General features: G+C 43.4%; 1 protein-coding gene across 3 annotated transcripts in view; it reads left to right on the top strand.

The window, feature by feature from the left end:
• Positions 1 to 17,133, top strand: part of UVRAG (UV radiation resistance associated) — a 318,383-nt gene extending 301,250 nt beyond the window's left edge. For all 3 annotated transcript variants that reach the window (XR_011995135.1, XM_026010452.2, XM_072725950.1), the window contains one exon: positions 15,242 to 17,133. Coding sequence is in view for 2 of the 3 variants with exons in the window: in XM_026010452.2 (XP_025866237.2) it covers positions 15,242 to 15,944 (703 nt within the window). In the remaining variant the exon portion in view is untranslated. The remainder of the gene's footprint in view (positions 1 to 15,241) is intronic.
• Positions 17,134 to 25,686: the final 8,553 nt, after the last annotated feature.

Below are 25,686 nucleotides of genomic sequence, written 5' to 3' on the forward strand. Positions count from 1 at the left end.
TCTCTTACTTGTAAAATGTTCTGTTTTTATTTAACTTTGCAACAACCCTGTGGAGGGAAAGGCTGATGATTACCATTTCAGATCAGATCAAAGAACTGAGACTTAGACATGTGAAGTCTTTGTGACTGTGAACACATGTGAAGAAATGAGAGGGGTGCCTGGGTGGCTCAATCAGTTAAGCAGCCACCTCTTGATTTTGGCTCAGGTCATAATCAGATCATGATCTCAGGGTTGTAATGTAATATGAAGCCCCACGGTGGGCTCTGTGCTCTGGGCAGTAGGGGGCAGGGGGCATGCTTGAGCATTCAGTCTCCCTCCCTCTGCTCTCTCTCTCAAACAGATAAATAAATCTTAAGAAAAAAAAGAAATGTGAAGTGATTTGCCAAGGTCAGATGCTCCTAAGTGATGGAGGTGGGGCCAGTAACCCAGATATCTGGCTCTTGTTTTATCACACGATGCTGCCCCTTCTTACTTAGTGGTCATCCTTCTCCTTCTCTTCCCTTCCCCAGATCTCCTAGCTCTTGTGCCGCATAATTTCTAACACTTATTACCTTCCACAGGGAAATCCACCAAAGTCAATTCCAGAGTACTAGAAAAATATACTGCTACAATATCAAGGCAACAGTTCTGGTGAAAATATTATTTGAGGCTTATCCTACCCCATATACTCAGAGAGGTAGGAAACTCGGAGTCATAAAACCTTGTGAAGAATCTGGGAACTCTAAGACTAAAAGAAACAAAAATGATTATATGTTTCGACTCCATTCCTGAAGTAAGCACAGGTTGGCCTAAAACATGTTTGCCCTCTGTGTTTGCCTTCCTCCAATTTCATGTGATATTTTCAGAATAAGACATGATAAAAGTAGGATTTCAGAACCATCTGTCCGGCTTTATACATGGAATTTTTTATTCAAAGTTTAATTTTTTCTTGACTGTGCAACTTAAACTAGCAGCTTCGTGCAAGGCAGTGTGATAGAGAAGAATACTAGATTTGGGAATCAAAAAATGTAGGCTCCAACTCAGCTCTGTCACTTAATTTTCATGAATTGTTCTTGAGTATTACTTTTTTAGATGGAGTTAATAGCACCAGCCTTATTTCCCAAGCATAGTTGTATGGAGCAAATGAGATCATGTCTAAGTGATTTATAAACTAAAAAGGACTATGCAAAGTATTATTAAGTAGGATTTATGCTTTTAACAATTCATTAACTGTCTCCTCTGCATATAGCACTATTTAAGAGACAAAAAAAAGATTCAAAAGTATAAGATAATTCCTGCTTTGCTTAGATGACAGTTGTTTAGCTTATAATCTGAATGAGTAGATAAGACAAATTAATATTTTGAAGGACATGACTTGCAAAAAATTTCCTATGCATTGTGCATTCTTGCTGTCATGTGGGGCCTGCCGCCTGAGACTCAGCTTCAGTGGACAGTCTGTTAACCGATGGAGGTCAACTTTGGTCTGAGTTATTTGACATTTTAGGTGTACCTTTTTTATAGAGACCACATTGATTTCAGTGACCTTATTGAAGATGGGACACTAAAAAGAGAAGTATCATTGGCTGTTCCGCAGCTTGCTGGAATATTTCTCCAGATGCCTTCTAGCACTTAATGATGTGACTTAGGAAGGAACAACTAGTGGCTTTGCATATGATCATCTCACTTAAGTAGTATGAATCTCTAGATGGTGTTTCTGCTAACTTATTTTTATCTTCCATTCCTTTTCATAAATCGAGAGGACCAAGCTGCACACCTTTTGAAAGAAAGAAGGAAGGAAGGAAAGAAAAAGAAAGAACGAACAAACGAACTTAGGCACATTTTAAGAGTGTACTTTTTTTAAGTAAATGGAAGATAATGAAAATCAAGAGCAAGTTAGCCAGTCTACTTTCTTTAAAATCTGAGGGGAACGAACAATCTGGGGATCCCTGGGTGGCGCAGCGGTTTGGCGCCTGCCTTTGGCCCAGGGCGCGATCCTGGAGACCCAGGATCGAATCCCACATCAGGCTCCCGGTGCATGGAGCCTGCTTCTCCCTCTGCCTCTGTCTCTGCCTCTCTCTCTCTGTGAGTGTGTGTGACTATCATAAATAAATAAAAAATTTAAAAAAAAATCTGAGGGGAACAATCTAATAGCTTAGCTTTTAAGCCAAACTATTCACCTTTGAAAATGAGGCAGTATCCAGCATTGTTTTTTTAAATCCTCTTTAAAAGCAAATGTGTCATCTTTCCTTCCCTCCATCATACCTCTGCTGAATTCAAAACTAGTTTCTGGCAGGTCACCCTGAGGGACTTAAAAAACATGCTAACTTACGTTAGTTTTTAAATTTTAAATAGATCAAATGACAATGTCTTTGAAGTCTCAAGTGTACAACTTAAGGTAGCTGCATCAGATGGGCTTGCCTTTCCAATTACTTCTCTCAGGCTGGCATCCTTAATGTGAAAAGTGAAGCGTGGTCAAAAATAAATGAAAAAGAAAGTTTTATTGGAGTTATTTACTCTGAGATAGCTATTTTAGAAGGAACCTTGACAAGTCATCTCACTGCCTCTAGACAGGAACACACAAGGCATATGGGTATCTGTAGTATTTTAAAAGACCTTGGGGGACCAGGCTTCTTCCATAACTCATTCCAGAGTTTAAACACCCTCGCTTCAGGAAATTCTTCCCTATATTTAACTTACAGGCCCCCTCCTGCGGTTACCACCCATTTCCGCTTTTTTCTGTCTCCAGGCAGGATGGAGAACAGCTGGCCAACATCCTTTGTGTGCTAACCCTCCATCAGTGACAGAAAGTCTTTTGGGTATCCCTGGGCTTCTTTCCTCAACCTCCAGCAACCAAGTCTTTGAACCAAATTGGAATCTTTTTCTCTTTGTTTTTTATGTGTCTTGTTTATTCCTATTAATTCCTTCTGATGATAAAATATTATGTGCTCAGTGAATCAAACTTGGAAGATGTTTACCATACAGGCGAAGGGGGAACAATAACCCCACAATTCAGGAACAAAAACCATTAAGTTTATCAGTTTTCTGTGTGTCTCTTATATAGCTGAGATCCTGTCATCTATACCAGCACTGTCCAATAGAAATATAGTCTGAGCCACATATGTAAATTTCAGTTTTCTGGCAGCCATATTATAAAAAGGTAAAAAGGAATAGGCAAATTGATTTTAATATTTTATTTAATTCCAATAAAATCCAGTTATGACTCATTGTGTAATCAGTGTTTTTTAAATTATTAATAAGATATTTTACATTCCTTTTTTCATACTAAACCTTCTAACTAAATCCAGTATATATTTTAGCACAGCACATCTCAAATCCATCTAGCTACATTGAAGATATTTGGTAACCATTGGCCCGCGGATACAGTGTTAGCATAGTCCATACAGTTGTATATACTGCTTTTTTGTATATTACACCTTAAAGCCTTTTATAAATTTGAAACTTTTTAGCATCATTTTAATGGCTGCATAATTTAGATTTACTATAATTATCTTCAGTTTTGTTTTTCATAAGTAACCCATTAGTCTTCTTCTAAAATTTTACCTTTTTTTTACATTAATAGAATGTTTCTCAACATATTGTCAAAAGAAAAAAACATAAATTATTCCTTTTGAATACAACTAATTAAGTCCAATTATTCATAAAACAAATTCGCTTAATACTCTTTACTACATTAGATTGGAAAGTGGGGGTGTAGATTTCAAGAAATACAAGACTGGGTCCCCCCCTTACAGTGTTTACAAGACTTGGCTCCACAGTTGGACTGTACACATACTGTATTTTATTCTGCTTTAACTCTCCTTCCTTCATTTCTTATTCTTCCCCACTATATAGACACACAACCTGTTATCCTTCACAGCACCAATTGAATATAGCCTCCTGTGATGAGTCCTCCAGATGATTACTGGCTCCCTCCTCCATTACAATTTACAAAGTGTATATTGTACACAAAGCACCATGGTGTTCTGGTTGTTGGTTAACTCTCTCCATCTTCTCTACTACAGTGGGAACTCCTTACTGATAGAAACCTTATTTTATATACTTCTTTATTTCCACCAAAGCCTAGCAGACTGCCAGGCAGTGAATGTGAATGTCAGTAATGTCTACTGTGAAATATGTATTGAAACACAAATGATTGTACTAAACATCAGTTGGATGGGATAATTATAAGTACTGTAGCTATTCAAAGAGATCACTCTAAATTGACATGATTAGGGACGCCTGGGTGGCTCAGTGGTTGAGTGTCTGCCTTTGGCTCAGGGCGTGATCCTGGAGTCAGGGGATTGAGTCTCTTCCTGCATGGAGCCTGCTTCTCCCTCTGCCTATGTCTCTGCCTCTCTCTCTCCCTCTGTCTCTCATGAATAAATAAAATCTTAAAAATAATAAAAATAATAAATTGACATGATTAAAGAAGGCTTAACGAAGGAGGTTGGACTTGAATTGGGTTTTGGAAGATGCGCATATGTAAATAAATAGAGGGGAAGAATTTACAGAAAAGCCACTTATATATCCTGTGCTGAGAAGTCAGTGTTTTTTTAAGGAGGGACTGTTTAGCATGTGCCAAATATCAACAGATAAGCATCCTTCTAGATCTAAAGCACTGTATTAAGTTTCAAGATGCCTGTAGAGCTATGGTCTGTGTCCATCAAAGCAGACAAGGGTTTGCAGCATTAAAAATGACCACTGACTACTTCAGTATGACTTTTGAGTTTAAAATCAATTTAGAGGGATGCCTGGGGTGGCTCAGAGGTTGAGCATCTGCCTTGGGGCAGATCCTGGGGTCCTGGGATTGAGTCCCGCATCGGGCTCCCCTCAGGGAGCCTGCTTCTCTTTCTGCCTGTCTCTGCCTCTCTCTGCGTCTCTCATGAATAACTAAATAAAATCATAGAAAAAATAAAATCAATTTAGATACAATTCCCTGTGTTTTAAGTTTGGAGTTTAACATTAAAGATATTTTATATGATGCTTCTTTAAAAATTCTTCTGTTAGTAAAGAGCAATATATAATTAAGTAACATCATTATAGCTAATGTCGAAGAACTGTTATTGCAAACCAAGGACTCTTCCAAAAGCATTTTGAATATATTACTTAGTTGGCTCATTTAGTCCTCACAACAGCCATGTGAATTAGGACCCAGTATCCTCCCTCATCCTACAGATGAGGAAACTGAGGTACAGAGAGATTAAAATAGCTTAAGGGCAACACAGCCATCAAATAGAGGAGCTAAGACTGGGACCCAGGCCAAATAGTTTTTAGGGCCCCCCACACACACTATTACTTGGTACAGCCCCTCTCATAAGTATGTTAAGAATAAAATGTTTTATACAAGAGATTAATTTAGCATCTTGTGATTCAGTTATATCATTATAACCCTCTCCTAGTTTTCTTCTTTCCTCTCTGACCACTCCTCCTTACCTCATTTATAAGCTCTTCCTCCTTATCGTCATAAAAATTTCATTTTTAAGCTCTTCCTTCTCATCATCATAAAAACCTGGAGCACCTCAAGATTCAATCCTAGGCCCACTTCTCTCTTGTTTTATGCTCCAGTCCATGGTGATCTTATCTACAACCATCATTTTGATTATCACCCGCATTTAAATGAAGCACAAGCCCAGATCTCTTCTGACTGCCTCCTGAATGTTTTCACAACACATTCTGTGTATCTGTGTTTTTTCCTTCCTGCCCTCCATCCTAACCACCATAAGCCTTATGGTCTTCCAGTGCTCTGTTTACAGCAAATGGAATTTCCATCCATTCTCTCACGGTGGCCAGAAAGCCTTTCATAATCCTTGGTTCCTCACTTTCCCTCTCATCCCCATATCTAACCTTAGCAAACCCTGCTGATTTCCCCTAATAGGTCTACTTATCTATATTGATATATTTCCATTCTGGTCCAGGCCTCCATCATCTCTCCCGTATACTGCTGCACACCCTGTGGTCCCCAGTACCCACTCTGGGCCCCCTCCAGTCTATTCTCCAGCTTCAGCCAGAGGACACTTTCCAAAATACAGAGCAATCAATCAGTTAATAGATCTCTCTTTCCACCACCTTTGCCACCACACACACCACTAAAGCCTAAAACGCTTTAATGGTTTAAAGAGAAAAAATTCTAAACATGGTTTGTGGGCTTCTGCATGATCTAGACATTGTTTTCCTCTCCAGCTTTATCTTTTACTGTGCTGCTCTCCCCATGATGGGAGCTCACTCCCATGTCTCAGATATTGTCCAGACACTCCTGGGGGGGGGGGGGGTCCCCTGGTGGCGTTATTTTCTATCATTATTGTGTCCCCAGTTTTTAGTGCAGAATAGACAATATATATTTGAATCAGGAAGCAAATCATTTGTCCATATGCATGTAGTTTCATATTGCACCTTTTTAGTAGGACTAAAAGGACTACTAAAGAGAAGGTTCCCCAGAAATTACCCCTGGGGCCCCCCAGTCTGTCACTACGTGATGATTAGACAGCAGCTAAGTATAATTCAGACACTTCTTCTGAAGGCCTCCAGCATCTTGGGAAATGGTGGCAGAGCTATTCGTTTTTCTTTTAAAATAACAAACAACTAAAGCCCCATGGTTCAGCTCATGTCAGAGCTTATTAGAAATGTGGCGGTAGTTCAGCTTTAGCAGTATCTTTCAAAGACTTCATTTCACAGAGTCTGTCTTTGGCTTCTGTAGCCTAAAACTTCCTTTAGCTCTCTCTGCAAGTCTACTTTTGAAATTCAGAAAGCATTCTCTGACCAAGGTTTTTAGTCTACCTGTTGAAGTCTCCTTGAAGCTAGGCTCTGTGAGATTACTGTTCTCTGGTGTCTCTGGCAAAGGTAGAGCTACTTTTTTTTTCCCCCTCTAATTCTCAGCATAAACACTTTATTACTCCTATGTATCAAGTGTTGTCCAGACACTCCAAGGGGTCCCCTGGTATCATCTCTGGCATCTCTTTCTGTTTCTACGGACTATTTTATGGTCTTCATAATGTTTGTTGCCTGTGGTTTTAATACATCAATTTGTATGATGATTTCTTCCAATGGAAGCTGATGGGTGAAGTGGTTGACTTGGCTCCTCCTGGGATTCCTCTCTGTTTCCCTATTCCCTGATCCCAGGGAGCTCAGCCTTGAGACTAACCCAGAGCTCATCACCAGATGGACCTCCTGACTTTGGGCACTCCCTTACCTTCTGTTCACTGGTCTTTCTCAAGCTAGGCCCTGCTGTCCAGGGCCATGGAGGCCTGACAGCCAGGCTCTTGCATAGCCTGGGGAAATGGATTTCTTCAGCTTGCCTGTTTTACCCTTTGCGTATGGAACTTTCTCTTTCACAAATTCATCTTTCCATCAGTCCTTGGTTTAAATAAAATGTAAAGGGTTCCTTGTTCAGTTATACCTTTTTAAACTTTCTGTTTTTATTAAGTCAGACTTTGGCAGGAAACCTTCCAAGCTGAGCCCAGGGGAAAGGTGACCATTGGCACAGGTTTCAGCCTATGCTTTTGGCCCAAGATTGTTTCTATTTTTATTTTGTTTCTTGTTTTTGTTAACATCCAGAGCAAAGATTAAGCACTTTCACTTATCTGGTAATGGCGAGAGGTCTTTAGATGGCTTGCCTATGGTCAGGAGATTGCATGCTTAAAACTGTTAACCCCCAGCCACCTCCTGAGAGATAAGATCTAGCTGTTAAATTTGGCTTTCCCAAAAGGAGTCTCTGTGCTTCTACTTGATCTGAGAGAGTGAGAAGAAAGATAAATCCCAGCTTTTGCTTGATTTTGAAAAAGGATAGTAGTCTAATTTATGGAGGTTTTTTTTTTTTTTAAACTAACTTTATGTCATAATTTCGTAGCTGCCAAAAGACGTAATTCTACCTCAGCTTCGCCTTGGCAACCTGCTTTTGGCACTCTGTGCAGCCCTGTCGTTGCTCTGCATTATTTAAGCAGTAATCTTTAAGAAGGTGAGAAGCTATTATTGCTTTTTAGCACAGTTGACATGCTATTGGCGCAGAGTAGTACCTAGAGCTTCAAACATTTCTAATGGCCGTAAACCAACTTAAACACCTCCATGGAGAGGCCTCACTGCCGTGAGGTCATAGCTTGCTGCAGGGGGAGAAAGAAGATCGAATGTTGTTTAAAAGTGGGTTTTTTTTTTCTTTTTAAGTATTCTTATTCCACCAAGTTGTAGCTGTAGACTTTGGCTAGGATCCAGACAATCAAGATTTAGCATTTTGACCAGCTGTGATCTAGTAATGTTCCTCAGAGGAAACATTTTGTAGGAGGGAAAGACACATATTTGAGACTGTGAATTGTACTCTTTCCCAGTACCTTACAGAGTGAGACCTGGTCGTAGACAGATAAAGCAAGTACAAGTGAATCTGAAAGAAAATAGGGAACAAAATCATTTCAAATGGCTAAACATTCACCCTGCCTTCAAGAACTCTCTCGATGTGGTAAATCTTCACATTTTTCCTTTACTTCACTTTCCCCTGAGTCTCCATATTTATATCATTTTGTGGCAAAATGAATTCCTGTTTTCATAATTGATGCTTGGAATCCCTCAGCATTCTTATAACAGAATAACAGTTCCTACAAAGTCAAAAATGCTACCCAAAGTTGATAATATAGGCAAGAAGAGAAAAAGAGAGAAAAGACTCTAAGCCACTTAGCCTAAAAATTATTCTTCTGTGTCTCATGCCTCCCTCAAATAGAAGTATGATCTGATGTCGGTGTTTTGGTGGCAAGCCCTGGGGCCTGGGATAGAGAACAAAACTAACATTTATTTAGTCAGATTGCATTTGTTCAATCACCAGGAGTTGCTTTTGACCTCGGGCAAGTGACCTAACCTCTGTGCCTCAGTTTCTTCATCTGTAAAAGGAGGATGATGTTTGTAATACTTCAGAGAGATGTGAGGATGAAATGAGACCACGTATAAAGCTATCAACAGAGTACTTACTTGACCACACTTCGTTAGTATTAGCTGCTGTTGCTTTATCATTAATAACCATCTGTGGAGTACCTACTCATCCTACTAAGAATTTTAATCCTGCTGGAACCACCGTTAGGTGGACAGTCACATTTTGCAGAGGAGGAATCACTGGTTCAGAGCTGTGCAGCGCTTCAGCAGCTTCCCCGCTTCTCACTGGCAGAGCTCCCTGCCCAGGTCTGCAGTATTATGTAGGGAGACACGGAAATGGAAACACATGTTGGATCAGTGCTTTCTTACCTTTTCTTCTCTCTCCCAGTCCTTCTTCTGTTTAAAGGAGGCTATTGCTTTAGGCAGTAAAACTAAGAGAAAGAAGAGGGGGAGGGGAAAGGGACAGAGGCAAGAACAGTGTGGGAGGGGGATGAACTGGGTTCTGCTGTCTCCCAGGTTAGTCTCATACATATAATGGTCATAAAAGCCTGGGCAGGGTCCTCTGCATTTAGGTTGGGACAACAGAAATTCCCCCTCTTACAAAAATTCTTTCTCCCTGAAGCTAGATTCCTGCAGAAAAATGATACATAAGGGGCTTGGGGACAACTGGAATGTACCTCCAAGGATCCTGGGAAGTTCTTATAGTCCCTGAGCATTTGGTAGATCATGTCAGTAGAGGCAGTCGAGCATTTCTACTTCATTCAAAGCCTTCCCCACCCCATGTCTTCAAGGAAGAAACTGGGGGGATGTTTTGCTTTTGATTGATTTAGTGCTTTTCCTCCAGAACTCTTTTAGGCTTGCCGCAGTTCTTTATCCCCTTCTTGCAGCTAGTTCCCTGCTGTGCAGAAGTAGAGATGGGGAGAGTTCTGTTTGTCTCCATTCTGAACAGCATCTGAATAGCAGGAAGGAGAACTAGCTTCTGGTCTTTCCTCTACCCCGATTACCTGTGTTCCACGATCCCAGACTTTAACACCTTTGAGCCTCAGTTACTTACTTACTCCCTCTGTAAAATGAGGGTGATTCTTTTAGAATTGAAAGCCCATGATAGCTGGTAATAGTGACAGCAACCACGATTAACAGCTACCACTGCCATTAGCATATACGCCAGGCATTTTGCTAAGGATTTCAAGTGCGTTATTTTATTTAGTCCTCACCATAGTCCAGTGATGTATTTTATGAAGGAGAAAACTAAAGCACAGAGAAGATGAGGGGCTGCCTACAATCACATAGTCCTATAATGAGCAGGTAGTGATTGTGACCTTAAGTTATAACTCCAAATAGGCAGTCCTCGTTACTGAGCTTGGAGCAAGATCCAGGTTTGAGCATCCTTTGTCATCACCACCACTCTCTCCAGATCTAACTGAAGACATAACAAAAGGTAACTGTAATAAATAAGGACTCACAGAATGAGAAAGAAATTAACCACCTTAATGTAGAGATATCAGAGAAGACTTGATCCAAAGAAGCCAAATTTAAACCAGACTGTTCTCCTTGACCTCTAAACTCCAAACTATTTGGCTTCTCCCTCATCGGGCTCTTGTTTGTGACTCTAGGATAGTCTTTGTACTTGTAGCAAAAGGTTGATTATGAAGTAATCTAACAGTCCCGATGTGGTTCAGTTATTCAACAACCTATCCTATGTCTCCTAAACCATGGCCTGGTAAATTGGCAATTACAATATCATTGGGTTGTTGTTTTTTAATAAATTCCTTTTAATTGCAGCATTAAACCCCAGATGTCATGTTTCCAGGTTTCCAGTCTGGGCCTAAGCCAAGCTGGAAAAAGACATCCACTCAAGGCAAACGGCTAATGAGAATGTGTGTGGTGAACTCAGGGACTCGGGCTACCAAACCTCCAACTCTGGACCCCCAGATCTAATGCCGCAGGATGCACAGGGACCCCTGGCTAAAGTGGAAGATAAAGTAAAGCTACATGTTTCCTGCAGCATCCACCACTCCGCAAAATATCCAAGGTTACTCTGGTGGTTTCTAAGAGTAAAAATTCCCAATAAGTTATTCATCACAACTTTTAAATAATGTACTAGTTTCATTTGATAAGTAAATTGTCAACAGCCTTTAAAAATTGGTCGTGTAATTAGTAAATATCTGCACTTTGACCTTTTCTTCCATTTAGATGAAATAGTCATGAAGCCAGACTGTAATCAGACAAAAAGAAATCTTGAAACCTTCCGGTTTTTGATCTATCATTTGCCCCTTTAATTGCTACCTTACAGTATTTTAGGCAATAGTAGAGGTAAAATACCCCTTTGCTTATTATAAGAATTTAGCTTGTACTAAAATGTGTAACGAAGGTTCCTTCTGGAGACTTTCTATTAAATGTGAAAATACAAATTATTTTGTTAAAAATCTATTCACTGTGTTCTGTACTGCTCACAGCAGTTTGTTTTTTAATAATAAAGTTTTGGGAATACAAAATAAGTGAATATTCCATTCAGTGGAGCAGCCATTTAGAATTGTTTACCAAAAGGTTTTAATAAAATCCAACGGCAGGATACAGAATTGTGTATATGTGCCACGAACATAACTTTAGGTTTTTTTCTCCTTTTTAATTAAACACACATATATAAAATCAAAGTCTAAAAACAGAATTCTCAGGATTAATTGTGATTATTTGATAGGTAATAGGCTTGTGAGTGATTTTTATTTTTTATGTAGTTTATATTTTTTGAGTTTTCTGGGGAGTTTAAATTATTACAATAATTAAAAATGCATGTGTGTTTGTATATATTTTAATGTAATCATTCAACACTTCAGCTGTTTAGAACTCAGCTATCTGAAAAATCTGGAACACCGCTAAGATCCTGGAAGTAATAAAAAAATTAACTCCGAGCAGCCAAAACTAGTTACAAAACTCATAAAGTCGAGCATGTTATGCCCTGGGTATAGCTGGCCCCTCACTCAAGCCTAGGTACTCTTACTTTGCACATGGTTCTCAAGCCATCCACTGTAGGAGGCACAGTGAATCAGAAGCAGACATTAACAAAAGACAAGGGTCTACAGGCAAGCACTTCAGCGCAGGCATACCACCAGCCTGGCAGTGAGAGAGGAACCAGGGAAGTGTGGGTGCAGGCGGGAGAGCCCTGAGATCCAGACTCAGCACCACTAAGTGTCCTGTCATCTCTTCCCCATGTCACAGTTCAGTAATACATGTTCATATCGATAGCCCAGCATTATCAAGAAAATCCCCTTTTCTTCAGCTTACTCTCTTTAAGATTATAAGAAAGACTTTAATAAAAATTTTTTAAGGTCTTGTTACACATGGCTAAAAATGGGAGTAAAGACTACATGTGATGATTGAAGGGCAACGTCTAGACACCTAGACTTTCTTGGCTATCGGTAATAACTCATTTCTTTACCATTCTTCAGGGGGAACATTTTACTGTTACTTGGGCTTTCCAAACTGTATCCGATACTGTCATTACCTAGGTTCTCATAAAAATCTAAAGGAACTTTGAGAATATTACAAAATCAGGATGTCAGAAAATGCCAAAATCTCTACCTTGCAAAGCTTTAGAATCCATCCATTAAAAGAGGAGTAACACCCCAGAGCTTAGATATAGGTTAGGTGGGTTAAATGAGAAAGCCTGTGTAATGGCATCTAGCTCAAGGTTGGGATTTCATTAGCAGTTGGCAAATGTTAGTTGAATTTGAATGTGTTTCCCACTTGGGATGCAACAGACAGTGTGGGCTCTGGAGTCAGACTGAATCTAGTTTAGATGTGGTTTCTGCAGCCTTTAACAAACCACATAACCCACCCAGATGCCTACCTTTTCCACAAGATAGATGCGAGGGTCCCACTTTATTGATGTGCAATAAAATCATAGCTCCCTTCCCATTATAATTGAGGGGAGGGATGTCACACTTTATTACTTTCCTTTGTACAGAGCCATGGAGATCTTTCAGGGAGTCTCAGAATCCAAGAGGGCTACAAAACCCCTGTTCCCCTTGTGTCCGTAAGCACAGCTTGTTGTGCCCAGGCCTGTTTCTCATGTCCTGCCTTTTTATCAGCCCACCTGCAGCCCAGCAGGGAAGCAGAACTGGGTGCTTGCAGGGTGCGGCCAGGTGGCAGGAGGTGGGTGGCAGTGGCAGTGAGGGGTCTTAGGTTGTTCACCTTTCATAGCCATGATGGTCAAGTACCTGGCCTCTGGTTGTACCCCAGTGATAGCACCTTCAGCATTCCAGGCCAGTTCACTTGATGTTTCCCACCCTCCTAGGCTGAGGTGGCATCTAAAAGCTTGGCCTCTCTGCCCAGAATAGACAGTCTGTGGGTGGTGCTGATGCTCTGTTTTGGTTTGATTACCTAGACCCCCTGCAAAATCATTTAGAGAGGGATGCTGTCAGCAAGTAGTAGAGGAAAAACAACAAGGTTGGCAAAAATGTGTGGCTTACCCAATTACTGTGAGTTTTGACAACATATTAATTGAAAACCTAGATTAAGGCCGGTAGATTTTTCTCTGTTTTGTTTTGTTTTTCTTGAGAACTAAAAACAGTAATTTGCTGGCCTACTTGTCTTGTTTTATATGCGTACCAGTGACCACCCCTAATTATGAAATCTCTCCTGGCACCAACACTTATAGCCAAGCAACAGAGTCCGATGGGCCCATGGATTAGAAGCCTTGTGGTTGCCTTTTTGCAAGAAGAATAACCCTTGCTTAGGTGTGGTGTCTGAGACCACAGGCATCATCTAGCATCAGGAAAAATCTGAGAGAAGAGGGATCAGGGAGCTGGCATGAGGGCTTGTGGCCATGGACAGAGGTGAAGGAAGGAACACTAGATCCTTTCTTCTTTTTCAGGGCACTTATCACAACTGTAATTTGAAAATATATTATTTCAGTAATTATGGATGATTTTTCTCCTGCAAGATTGGAAGCTCCTCAGAGGCAGGGTCTGCTCTATCTTGCATCTGTTTCCCCTCCCCAAGGCCTGGAACAAGTAATAGCTCTTTGTTGGGTAGGTATAGTTTCAAGTCTAGCCTCTTTTCCTATCTAATAGCTGCTGTTTTGCAAGCCACTTCTCTGTGTGTGTCCTCATCTGAAGAATACAAGTCAAATGAATCTTGCCTTCTATATCTGGACCCAGTCTGTTCATAACGGTAGTATTGAGCTAACTGGCTTCATCCAAGTGTAATACCTAGAAATGTGATCAGTACTCCAGGGGTGGCTTAACTAGCACAGCATATAACATGACCATCATTTCCAGGGTCTGGATACTTGATTTCCATTAACTTGTGATTATTTATTTATTTCAGACTTAAGACTAATAGCGTATACCCTGCTTTCTTGACAGGGTTTTTGTGAGAATCAAGTGAAACGATATATAAGAAATTACTTTAGAAATTAAAATGCTTTGTATAGCTGGCCCTAAAGTGTCTTCCCGAGAAGGAGCTCAAGTTCAAGAAAAGTCACTGAAGACCAAGTATTGTAAACCATGTATGTGACTAGCCTTAAAAGAAGCCATTTTCCAAGTTAACATTTCATTAAAGAAAAAAAATAGAGGCATTATTAGGTAAATAATCTATATTAGATCGATATAGGTACAGATACAAATATAGCTGTCTCCTTGGCCCCCACTCTGCCAGGTGTCTAATGCATTTGGATGTCAGAAAAGCTGTTGATCAGTAAGTCGTGAGTCATGGGCTTTAGTTTAGCCTGCCACTGCCTTACTGAGGCTATTGGGGACAAGTCATTTAACTTCTCTGCCAGATAAGGGTGTCTGCTTTATGAAGATAAAATAAGAGTTGAATATTTTTTTAAGATTTCTTTATTCCAGAGAGAGAAAGCATGAGCAGGGGGAGGGGCAGAAGGAGAGAGAGAGAGCGAATCCTGAAGCAGACTTCCCGCTGAGCACAGCTGATTTGGGGCTCAATCCCAGGACCCCAAGACCATGACCTGAGCCGAAACCAAGAGTCGGCTGCCCAACTGACTGAGCCACCCAGGTGCCCTAAGAGTTGAATATTTAAAACAAAAAATAAGAATATTGATAGCTCTTCAGACCCATGGGGTTGATTATACTTTTCTTTCAGATCTCACCCCTCCAGTTATTTCAACTCTTCCCCCCACAACATGGTTTCTATCCCGCATCCCACCCTGGACACTGTCTTCTGGATATATTTTAGTGTGTCTTGTATCCTTCATGAAGGAAGCTCTTGAACTTGAATCCAGAATGCTTCATGATTTTTCTTGCGTTTGGACACTACAGTGAATAACTAAGGTTGATTAGTATCAATTTTTATTATCTCAAACCTAAATATGTTGTTTCCTGTCTCTGAATCCAGAAGGCTTATTAGGCTGAGTTCGAGAGTTGAAAGTAACTTGTCATTTTTGTTTGTCTTCTAGTGACAGACATCACACCTCCAGTGCAATCCCTGTTCCAAAGAGACAAAGCTCCATATTTGGAGGCGCAGATGTAGGCTTCTCTGGGGGGATCCCGTCCCCAGACAAAGGACACCGGAAACGGGCCAGCTCAGAGAACGAGAGACTCCAGTACAAAACCCCTCCCCCCAGTTACAACTCCGTGCTGGCCCAGCCTGTCCCCACTGGCCCTTCCATAGGAGAATCTGAGCGAAAGACAACATCTCTGTCCTCCTCCTTGGATACCTCCTTGGACTTCTCCAAAGAAAACAAGAAGAAAGGAGTCGATTTGGGTGACAGATTAAATGGAGGTCATGTGAGTGTGAACACTAGCCAAGAACAAGAAGAAGCCCTCTCTGGGCATCCAGCCACCGTAAACGGCACTGTGCTTCCCAGCGAGCAGGCGGGCTCCTCCAGCATCCGGCTTCCGGGTGAGTTCCACCCGGTCTCGGAGCCCGAGCTCTGCTGTACGGTGGAACAGGCAGAAGAGATCATCGGGATGGAGGCCACAGGCTTCACCTCGGGCGACCATCTAGAAGCCTTTAACTGCATCCCGGTGGATAGTGCCGTGGCAGTGGAGTGTGACGAGCAAGTTCTGGGAGAATTTGAAGAATTCTCCCGAAGGATCTATGCACTGAACGAAAACGTGTCCAGCTTCCGCCGGCCACGCAGGAGTTCTGATAAGTGACGTGAGCAGCCAGCCAGTGGGAGCAGGACAGAGGCGCTGCCTAAAAGGAGGATAAAACTGCACTGGTTACCCCTTATAATAATTATGACACAAAATGAATATTAGTGGAGGATATTCCTCAGAAAAACAGACTTTGTAAATCAAGGAGGGACTCAGGATCATTGTGTATCAGTGGGCCAGACAAAGTTAGGTTTTGCTTGCAAGATGTGCTTTTCAGGCCTCATGATTGTTTTAAGACAAAAGTCATTCTCTAGCTCGAGTCACCTTATAGGTATTTGTCTGCTTTTGAATTTACGTTTCTGTGTTATGCTCAGAGGGGAGATGATAATATATAAATAATATAATAAACTCACCTTTAGTTTCTCATAAGCATTTGCCCTCACTATCGTTTATAAAAGCTTGGAAAGACCAAATATTCCAAAAAAGATTTTCTCCATTTACTGAAAGGATCTTTGACCATCCATGAGTTTGATGAATAAGAAGCACAATGGTCTCCTTACACCTGGCCTCCCTGCCTCTGTCCCTTGTCACCCCATCTGCTCCCCAACCTTCATAGTGGATGGGTTGTGCACCCTGAACACTGATGACATCGGATTCACTGGTTCTTGAACACAGTGGCCAGGACCTTCTATCTCCTCAGCTCAGCCATACCTTTGATGTAACCATTAAAGGGAAAACCTCATTTCTGGTAGATCCCAGGGGACACTCCAGGACCCCCGTGGTTACAACAGTGAGATGGCATCCAGTCCCTCCAGGGCCCAGATTTCTTATGTGGGCGGATGCTGCAGTCAAAAACCAGGCATGCTCTCTGCCAATGCACTTACCAGACAGAAATACCTGTATGTAAATTCCATGCTAATTTATTAAATTTCAGTTGGAAAGGAAGGTGCTGGATATGATGTATCATCTGGAGAGTCAGACTGATGTACAGAGCTCGAGGCAATCAGGATAGTTGGATGAAAAGGCTTAGATGAGGCATAGATACTATTGGTATATGTGCCGGCTCATTCATAGTAAATTATGTTCTTGAAGTCCGATTTCATTCCTGGAGCTCAGATCTCATTTGCTATTGTTCTATACTTTATATACCCAAGGACATTGCCTCAGGGTTGCAAGCTCTTTAAGGAGAAATTTATGCATATATCCATGTATTGTATAGAAGAATAAAAACTGAATTTACTTCACTTGACCTGATTTGTTTTTTCCAGTTTTTGAAATTCATCTTGAACCTGCATCTCCATGTTACATCGTGACAGGGCGAGCCTGAACAGAAACTGTGGCTGTATCGAGTCATGTCGTTGACTCGAGTCGACATGGCTTGCATAGCAGCACAAACACTTTCACACACGTACTCTCTGGTAGCTGCGTTTGTCCTACGTAACGGCTGAACTCAGGTCTCGTGATCATTTTCATATATTGTCCAAGCACTCCTGGGCTCGAGTTCTCACTGACAGCCACACTGTCAAGCAGAATAGTTCATGTTGTTATTTTCCACATAAAGAGAACTCACAGAATCCATGCTTGACAGACAGACCCAACCTGCAAGCAATTAAGAGCTTTAACTTGATCTGAAGAAATCCATCTTATTCCACAGAAAGAGGTGGAACTACTCCAAACCTCAAGCAGAAGCCATCTGTAGAGTCACAGCTTCTTCGAAGTGTACTGTCACTCGTGTTAGACTCAATGAGGGGAAGATAGTGGTGGTCTCGGCTATCCACCAGACTGGGCTGTGTGGGGTCCTCCAATGAAGTAACATCTACCCCACTTTGCCCCTGCAAAAGAAAACGGGTTTGGAAGGACTGTTAGTATCGAGTGGTGGAAGGTGCATCATATGTGGCTTAAAGTCCGCATATAGGAGTGGACTTTAAACTTCATGCCAGACTTAAGACAGGGTACATGGAGATGCAGGCCCTCCGGCCTGGGTCTGGGCGGGCACCCCCCAGCAGAGGGACCACCTGCAGGGCACCCACAGTTACAGTGTTCGTCTCAGGTTCCACACAACCAGATAGAGCCTGGGGCTCTGTCGGTCTCCTGTTTGGGGACTCCCTGATTCTGGGGGAGCCCTGCAACTGAATGTGATTGGTAGCTGGGAACCGGTTACCTAGGCTTTGGCCCGGTCCACGCCGTGTTCCGTGACGTCGTGCCTCACCGCGCCACTGAGGCTTGGGTTCCTTTAGTTTGGGTTTCAGATTTTCCCCGAGTTTGGTGCCTCCGGTTTCTGCCCTGCCTCGGGTAGAACCCACAGTATTACGCGTCTCCGGGAGGAACTCTGCTCACCATTTTCCAAAGCTGCAGAATTAGTTTTGCCTCCGTTTAAAATGGCCAAGGCCAAAATAGGGGACGAGTTATTATCTCCTACTAATCTTTTTAATTAGTCTTGTAAATCACTAAAAAAAAAAAAAAAACTAACTAAAATCTGCTTTGAGGATATAACCTGAAATAAAATTCCCTGCTATCCACATCAGAACTGCTTAGGAGCCCTTTCTGTTTTCATGAAGCTGAGACACTTTTAACAACCGGCAAATGTTATCAAGTGAATATTTGATTGTGTTCTCTCTCTCCACTTCCCCTTACCCACTTTAGAAATTCCAGAGATTTTTTCCCCCTCGGAATATTAGTTTTGGAAGATTGTATCCAGCTATATTTTTTTAGCAGTTTTAATGGTGCCCGTTTATCCTGACCTAACCGGTTATTTAAATAATTTTTTAAACCACCACCAATAATAAATGGCATGTGAAACTGATCTGTTGGTAATTGGAAGAAAACTCAGCATCTGTATTTATAAAATAAAATTGATTAGTATTTATTTTGAGAGTAAAAGTGTATGTTATTTCCCTGCCATGTTTGAGTCCCGTCTTCTTCACTGTTTTGAATTTCGTGTTGAAGCGGAGTTAACTCTGAAAACCTTGTTCGAAAACCATCAGCCAGCCCTTTCACGTCTACTGAGCTAGCTCTCTGTCCACAGGGGACCGGGCTAAGCAAGATTAATACAAAGATTGATAAGCCTTTATTCCACCATGCGCTCTACGGGTGGAGCGTGGAGGATGGGCATGTTAATGCATTAGAATTCAGTTTGATAAATTCTGTGATGGAGAGATGTCTAGCCATGGTGTGGAATGCAGAAAAAGCAGACTCGAGGATTAGGATAGGTTCGTGGAGGTCATGCAGATGAAAACTAGATCGGATGAAAGATGTCTAAGGCATTGCAGGCAGGGGGCACAACGTGGGCAAAGGCTCAGAGGCAAGGCAAGGCCTCAAGTATTTACAAAAACAGTGAGTTTCCCATGTTGCCGGCCTGGATGGATGTGAAGAAAGGTGAGGAGAGATTGAATTGCAGGCTAGTGGGGAAGGCCTTCAGGTGTCGAGACGGGAGATTTAGATGCTTGCAGCGGGCAGCTGGGAGGCACCCCTTCCAGGCTGCAAAGCAGAAGAGTAATTTAGTTAGATCTGAATAGTGGCCAGCAGCCAGGTCAGGGCTGGACTCTAGTAGTAGTAAACAGACTTGAGTCTGTTTAATCGTCTTTCCTATTTTGTTGTGGAAAAAAAAAAGAGAAAGAAAGTCTGTCTGAAAAAGAGGTATATCTTTGTGCCCTGATGTTTTGAAGGTAAGTACTGAATAACGGGCTAAGCTTGTACTGGGTGGGTACAGCCAGCATCTGTTCTGCTGAATCTTGACTCCCAGGGTCTCGACTCAACCACTTTGAACCTGTGACCCTGCTCGAGTCATTGAACTTTTAAGAACTCTCCCCCCCACACACCATTTCTTAATCTAAAAAATTGGAGTGAACTCCGTGCTTGCCATCATTTTTGTATGGGGCCTGTGCCATCAACGGTGGTCCCTTTTGTCCTACAGGAGGCCACCACCTAGTGACAGGATGCCCAAGACTTGTTATCACCATTTCCTGTTCCAGCACTTGGGCACAGCCACCTTATCTCTGAATCTGGCCCTGGCCCCTGCTCTGTCGAGTAGGGATCTTCCCACACAGGGTTGGATACAGTGTTAGAAGAGATAAATATTTTTATGAAAGCACTTAGTGATCATTGCAAAGCACCATGCACATTGGGAGGAGTTAGTCATTCAACAAGGATTTCTGGCATCATATATACCAGGCAGTGGGGGGGGGGGGGGGGGGACGACTGAAGTGCAGATATTTATTCTGTACACACTGAGAATGTGTCAGGGCTGAAACTGGTCTTTTGAAAAACTAAGCTCTAAACAAATGTCAAGTGTTCCAAGGTGTTTTAGTGGGTGGCATGGACACAGTGTTGAGACATGGTCTATAAGCCTAATTAGCTTAATTTGCATGTTTTTTAACACCTGGCAGATGAGCTTATTCAGGCTCACCTCATCCATAAATATTCTCTTACACAGCTTCTGGCTGCCTCGCTTCATGCTGAATTGGTGCCCAGAGCTCTTAATTTTGCTTGAAGTAGATAGAAGCTTTTTCTTTTTTTTTTTTTTTTTCCTCCTAGAGCATCTAATTACAGTTTTGTAGGTAGACAGCTCAGCCTTGTGGATTTTAAATGAATAAAAAACACACGTCTATAAAATAATTCCACACATTTTAGAGGCCGGCAGTGTCAGAAATCCAGTAAAAAAAAAAAGTCTCAAATCAAGATAAAAGTGAAAAAGACTGCCAGTTGGTGAAGTAGCTGTAGCGAGCCAGGCCCGGGCACAGAATCACCAGTGGGGCAGTGGCAGGCTCGGGTGCCTTCGGTTTAATACAAAACACAATTGGAATGAGCTTCTCAGTCCCCATTAATTAACAGGGAGCAAATTGGAAGGCATGGAGGGTGCGGCTGGACGGAAATACTGGCTAACCTGACTCTTAAAAAGCACATACAGGCAGGAAGCAAGCGGTCTGGGCATCTGAGTTGAGAAGCCGTCAGCCTGACATCCCACCCAACCTGCTGCTCCCCCGGCTGTGGGACTCGACCAGGGCACTTGCCTTCTCTGAGCCTATGTGCGCCTCTAAAAAGTGAAGCCAGCCCCTGGCTCGGGTTCCGCTTGTGCCCCGACAGAGATTCTTCTTGATTTAAGAGCAAATAGGTATTCATTCTTCAAATCCCGCCTCCAACTACCTTGGGCTCCAGAGCATGGCAGAAAAGGAGAGGACCCTCCTGTCTCACTCTGCCTGTTGTGAAGAACTTGGAGCTAAACCATGGAACACAGCCTGACATGGTCAGGGGCCTGTATGTAGCAGGACAGCTACCGCCCTGCCATCTACTCAAGATCCTTGGCACAAGGGCTTGTGAAATACAGAACAAAAATTAATAAAACAGCCAGCTTAAAGAATTCAGCTAGACTCTTACCGCTCCTAAAGATGGCCCTCTGTCGTCAGAAAAATGATAAATTAATTTTAGTTTGTTAGGAAAATGCATAAAATATTTTAAGGGAATATGTTATTCTAAATGGTTGAAATGTTTTGATATTTTTTTTTAAAGATTTTATTTATTTATTCATGAGAGACAGAGAGAGGCAGAGACACAGGCAGAGGGAGAAGCAGGCTTCATGCAGGGAGCCCAACGTGGGACTCGATCCCGAGTCTCCAGGATCACACCCTGGGCCAAAGGGCAGGAGCTTAACCGCCGAGCCACCCACGTATCCCAAGTTTTGATATTTTATTTTATTTTATTTTATTTTTATTTTATTTTATTTTATTTTATTAAGTTTTGATATTTTAAAGGGTAAACTTGTTCTCTCAAAATTTCCCTTGCAAAAAACATTTACTTCCCTTACAAGGGGACAAGTTATTCCTCAAAGAAACCAGTATCACTATGTTTCCACAGATTTCTTGCCCTTTGAGTGAGGGACTTGGCCATACTTTGTTACTGTGATGGGAGGAGACACCTCACCCCACCGCCCCAAGCTACCTTTTTTTTTTTGTATATGTTTTTATTGGAGTTCGATTTGCCAACATCTAGCATAACACCCAATGCTCATCCCATCAAGTGCCCCCCTCAGTGCCCATCACCCAGTCACCCCATCCCCCGCCCACCTCCCCTTCCACTACTCATTTCCCAGAGTTAGGAGTCTCTCATGTTGTCACCCTCACTGATATTTCCCACTCATTTTCTCTCCTTTCCCCTATAATCCCTTTCACTATTTCTTATATTCCCTGTATGAGTGAAACCCTATGATGCTTGTCCTTTTCCGATTGACTCATTTCACTCAGCATAATACCCTCCAGTTCCATCCACGTAGAAGCAAATGGTGGGTATTTGTCGCTTCTAATGGCTGAGTAATTTTCCATTGTATACATAGACCACAGCTTCTTTATCCATTCATCTTTCGACGGACACCAGGTTACCTTTCATGCAAATGGTATGTGAGCTCTTGCTCATGAGTAGAGGTCTCTAAAGCTTGCTGACCTCGAGACCAGAACCTTTGCTTCCAGAAACCTTCCAGTTAGTTGCCTTGACTTCTCTGCCCCCAGCCCTAACTAAGCTCTTTGGTGGCACACAGTGGGTCCCCATGAAGTTGGGGGGAGTGGGAGAATGAGACAGCAGCATTCTGAATCCAATTTCTACAAAGATGTTGTAGCTCACACCTGTACCTGTCTCTTGGTCCCTTGGGAGCCCTCTGACGGCCTAGTGTGCCCTGAGTCGGCACCAAAAATCACTGGAAGGGGTGTTGGGTAGCTCAGTGGTTGAGTGTCTGCCTTTGGCTCAGGTCATAATAGGGTCCTGGGATCAAGTCCCACATTGATCTCCTTGGAGGGAGCCTGCTTCTCCCTCCACCTATGTCTCTGCCTCTCTGTGTGTCTCTCATGAATAAATAAATAAAATCTTTAAAAAAAAAAATCACTGGCCACCTTTAGAGGCAGAACTGTCCACCAATTAGCTGAGACTGTGGATCTGGGCTTTTGTAAGCAGAAAAAAGAGGTGCACGTTTAAGGGATTATCACAGACTTTTAGTAAACATCCTGAATGGTAGTGAGCCACCACTAGCTGGGACACCAGGGCATGACCTGAGCCTCTGCCGCCGGGCCCCACAGATATTTGCACCGGGGAACCTGCTTTCTCTCCCTGTGATACAGTGACTCCTCAAATATGTGTGAGGTCTCCGTGCCCCAACCTGGTCTCTTCTATGATAGCATTTGATGCTGAGGACGGCCGTGGGAAGATGGGGGCAGTGTGTTCCCACCACCACCTGCCCAGGAAGCCCACAGAAGGCCCCGGAGGGAGGGCGACCAGCCCTAGATCACGCGATCCCAAAGCCACACTGGGGCCAAACCAAGCCCCATCCTGTCCCCAGAGCCTCTTCAGCACCCTAAGCCTCATCAGCCCCGTGGGGGGCCTGGCCCTCTGCCCGCCCCCCTGAGCATCCTGCCGGCCACAGCTAGCTCTTCCCCCTCGCCAAGAAGGAGGAGCGAATTGGGAGGACGTTTCTGCCCAAGGAGTGGAGTCCGCGCCTCATGGCATTGTGTTGTGGGGTGGGCTGCAACCTCCCGGGGAGTGGAAATGCCCATTTGCACCTGTCAGAATGTGACAAATGTGTCCAAGTTCGTGAGTTCGGTCATGCAAAGCGTGACTCGCAGACATAGAAGATTCAGGGGGCCTGAGGGTGGGGGCGGTTTCTTTGAGGACTCACGTTGGCCGCGGCCAACAGGTCCGTCCAGGGGATAAAATGAGGGCAGGGCTAGCAGCCGGGGCAGACGCTGGCGGGAAGGACTCGCGGGGACCTGCGTCTCCCCAGTCTGCGCCCTGCGCCCCGGGGGAGGCAGGCGGGGGCGGGGTGCGCAGCAGGTGTAGACGGCGGTCGCAAGAAGTTCACCAGCAAAGAAATGGAGGAAAATGGGGCGGAGGCTGGGGAGGAATGTGAGGTGGAGGCAGATTTCATGTAAGCACTAATGGCAAGGAGCCAGGAGGCAGCCGCGGGGAGCTGGTGGAGGGCCGGGAAGACCGAGCAATGAAAGGAGCAGGGTCTCAGAGCAAATGGGAGGGGGTAGGGGGTAGGGCAGCCCCGGGCGGGGGGATCAGAGGAGGGCAGGGAGGGCAGGACTGGACTAGAGCGCCCTCCTGCAGAGGGTGCGAGCTGCGGCCTCCCCCTGGTGCTGGGCGCCCTGCGTGGGGCCCCGATGACCGTCCCAGGGCACAGGCGGGTGGCGGGAGCTTGCTGGCCTCTTGAGGAGACTCCAGAGGTGCAGGGGCGAGCACGGGCTGGCTGCCAGGGAGGCGGCCGGGGCCTCTGCGTGGATTGCATTGCAGTCCCAGGCCCCCCCCACTCCCCCCACCCCCCCACCCCGGCAGCTCTGCGCACCCCCCTCTGCCCTGCGAGCCGCCCTGCAAACTGCAGACTGCACGCACGCAGCCCGGGGCGCAGCGAACCCTCCAGATCTCGCCTCCGCCAGGTGGATCGCACTCACTAGTTAGCCGAGTCGTTGATGAGGGGAAGGTTCTCTTACAGAAACATTCCGGGTAAAAAGATCTAGAAGGGATAATCGAACTAAACTATAACCACGATGTACCTCCTAATGAATATGATGCGTCTAAGACCATGACGGGCAGTGACTGCTCAGGTCACAGAGGGAGCCAGGCATTTCACGCCTCCCGATGCAGGAACACAAGGCCCATGAAGTGCTCTTGGCAAACGTTTGACCCTAAATAGGGTCAAAGCTCTCTCTGTGATGTCCAATGCAAGAGACACTGGCCATGTATGGCTACTGAGCAATTGAAAAGCGCTAGTTCAAACTGCGATGTGCCGTGGGCGTAAAGTACACCCTGAATTTCAGAGATTCAGGACAAAAATATAATGATAGTTTTATATTAATTTTCATATTGATTACATGTTGGGATTATAATATTTTGATAATATATATTTGATAATATGTTTGATAATAATCATATACTGAATTCAGTATTTTAACTAATTTCATCCATTTCTTTTGCTTCTTAAAATGTGACTACTAGAAATTTTACAAGTACATATGTAATTAGCATTTGTGGCTCACTTGATATTATACTGCACAGAAAAGCTCTGGGAGGAAATTCAGAGGGCAGACGAGGTTGTTAACACCTGGAAAATGTGATCAGCAAAATCTAGACGGCGGGAAACCCTGCAGGACAACCTGGTTTCTCCAACACATTGTAAGAAAAAAATAGAAACAAGGAGGGGGAAACCTGTTCAAAAGAGACTCAATATCTTTGAGGCACATCAGTCAATTTTGCGATGAACCTGGTGTGGTTCCTATAAACTGAACAAACTGGAAAAAAAAAATAAGGGACAATCAAAATGCAGATACTGACTACATATTTGATTGCCTTAAGGACTTGTTAATTTTTTAGGTGTGATAATCGTAATAGGAAAAATAGTATGGCAGATTTTTTTTAAAGTCCATTATTTCTTAGAGATGGATATTGAAATATTTGTGAATGAAATGCATGTGTCTGGGGCTGGGGGTGCGGTATGTAGTGGGGTGTGGATGATACAGGATTGGCCATGTGTGATGGGTGACAGGTAACTGGGGCCCATGACTCGCCCCAGTGCCTCCTGGCCTGCACCTTGCCCTCCAGCCAGTTGGAGGCTTGTCAATCCCAGAATGCCCCTGCTCTTGCATCTCCAGAGCGTGGACTATCTTTCCCTGTGACCCACAGCAAACTTTGTTCATCTTATAAGCCACAGTTTAGCCATTCTTCTTTCTTCATTGAGGTCCTCCCTGCCCTCTGCCCCAGTTTCCGTCCCCACCTCCACCCACAGCAGGTAGGCTGCCCTCCTTGTGCTCCTCCCACCACCTGTACT

The sequence above is a fragment of the Vulpes vulpes genome, chromosome 11, assembly GCF_048418805.1.
Source record: "Vulpes vulpes isolate BD-2025 chromosome 11, VulVul3, whole genome shotgun sequence".
NCBI classification, from domain to species: domain Eukaryota; kingdom Metazoa; phylum Chordata; class Mammalia; order Carnivora; family Canidae; genus Vulpes; species Vulpes vulpes.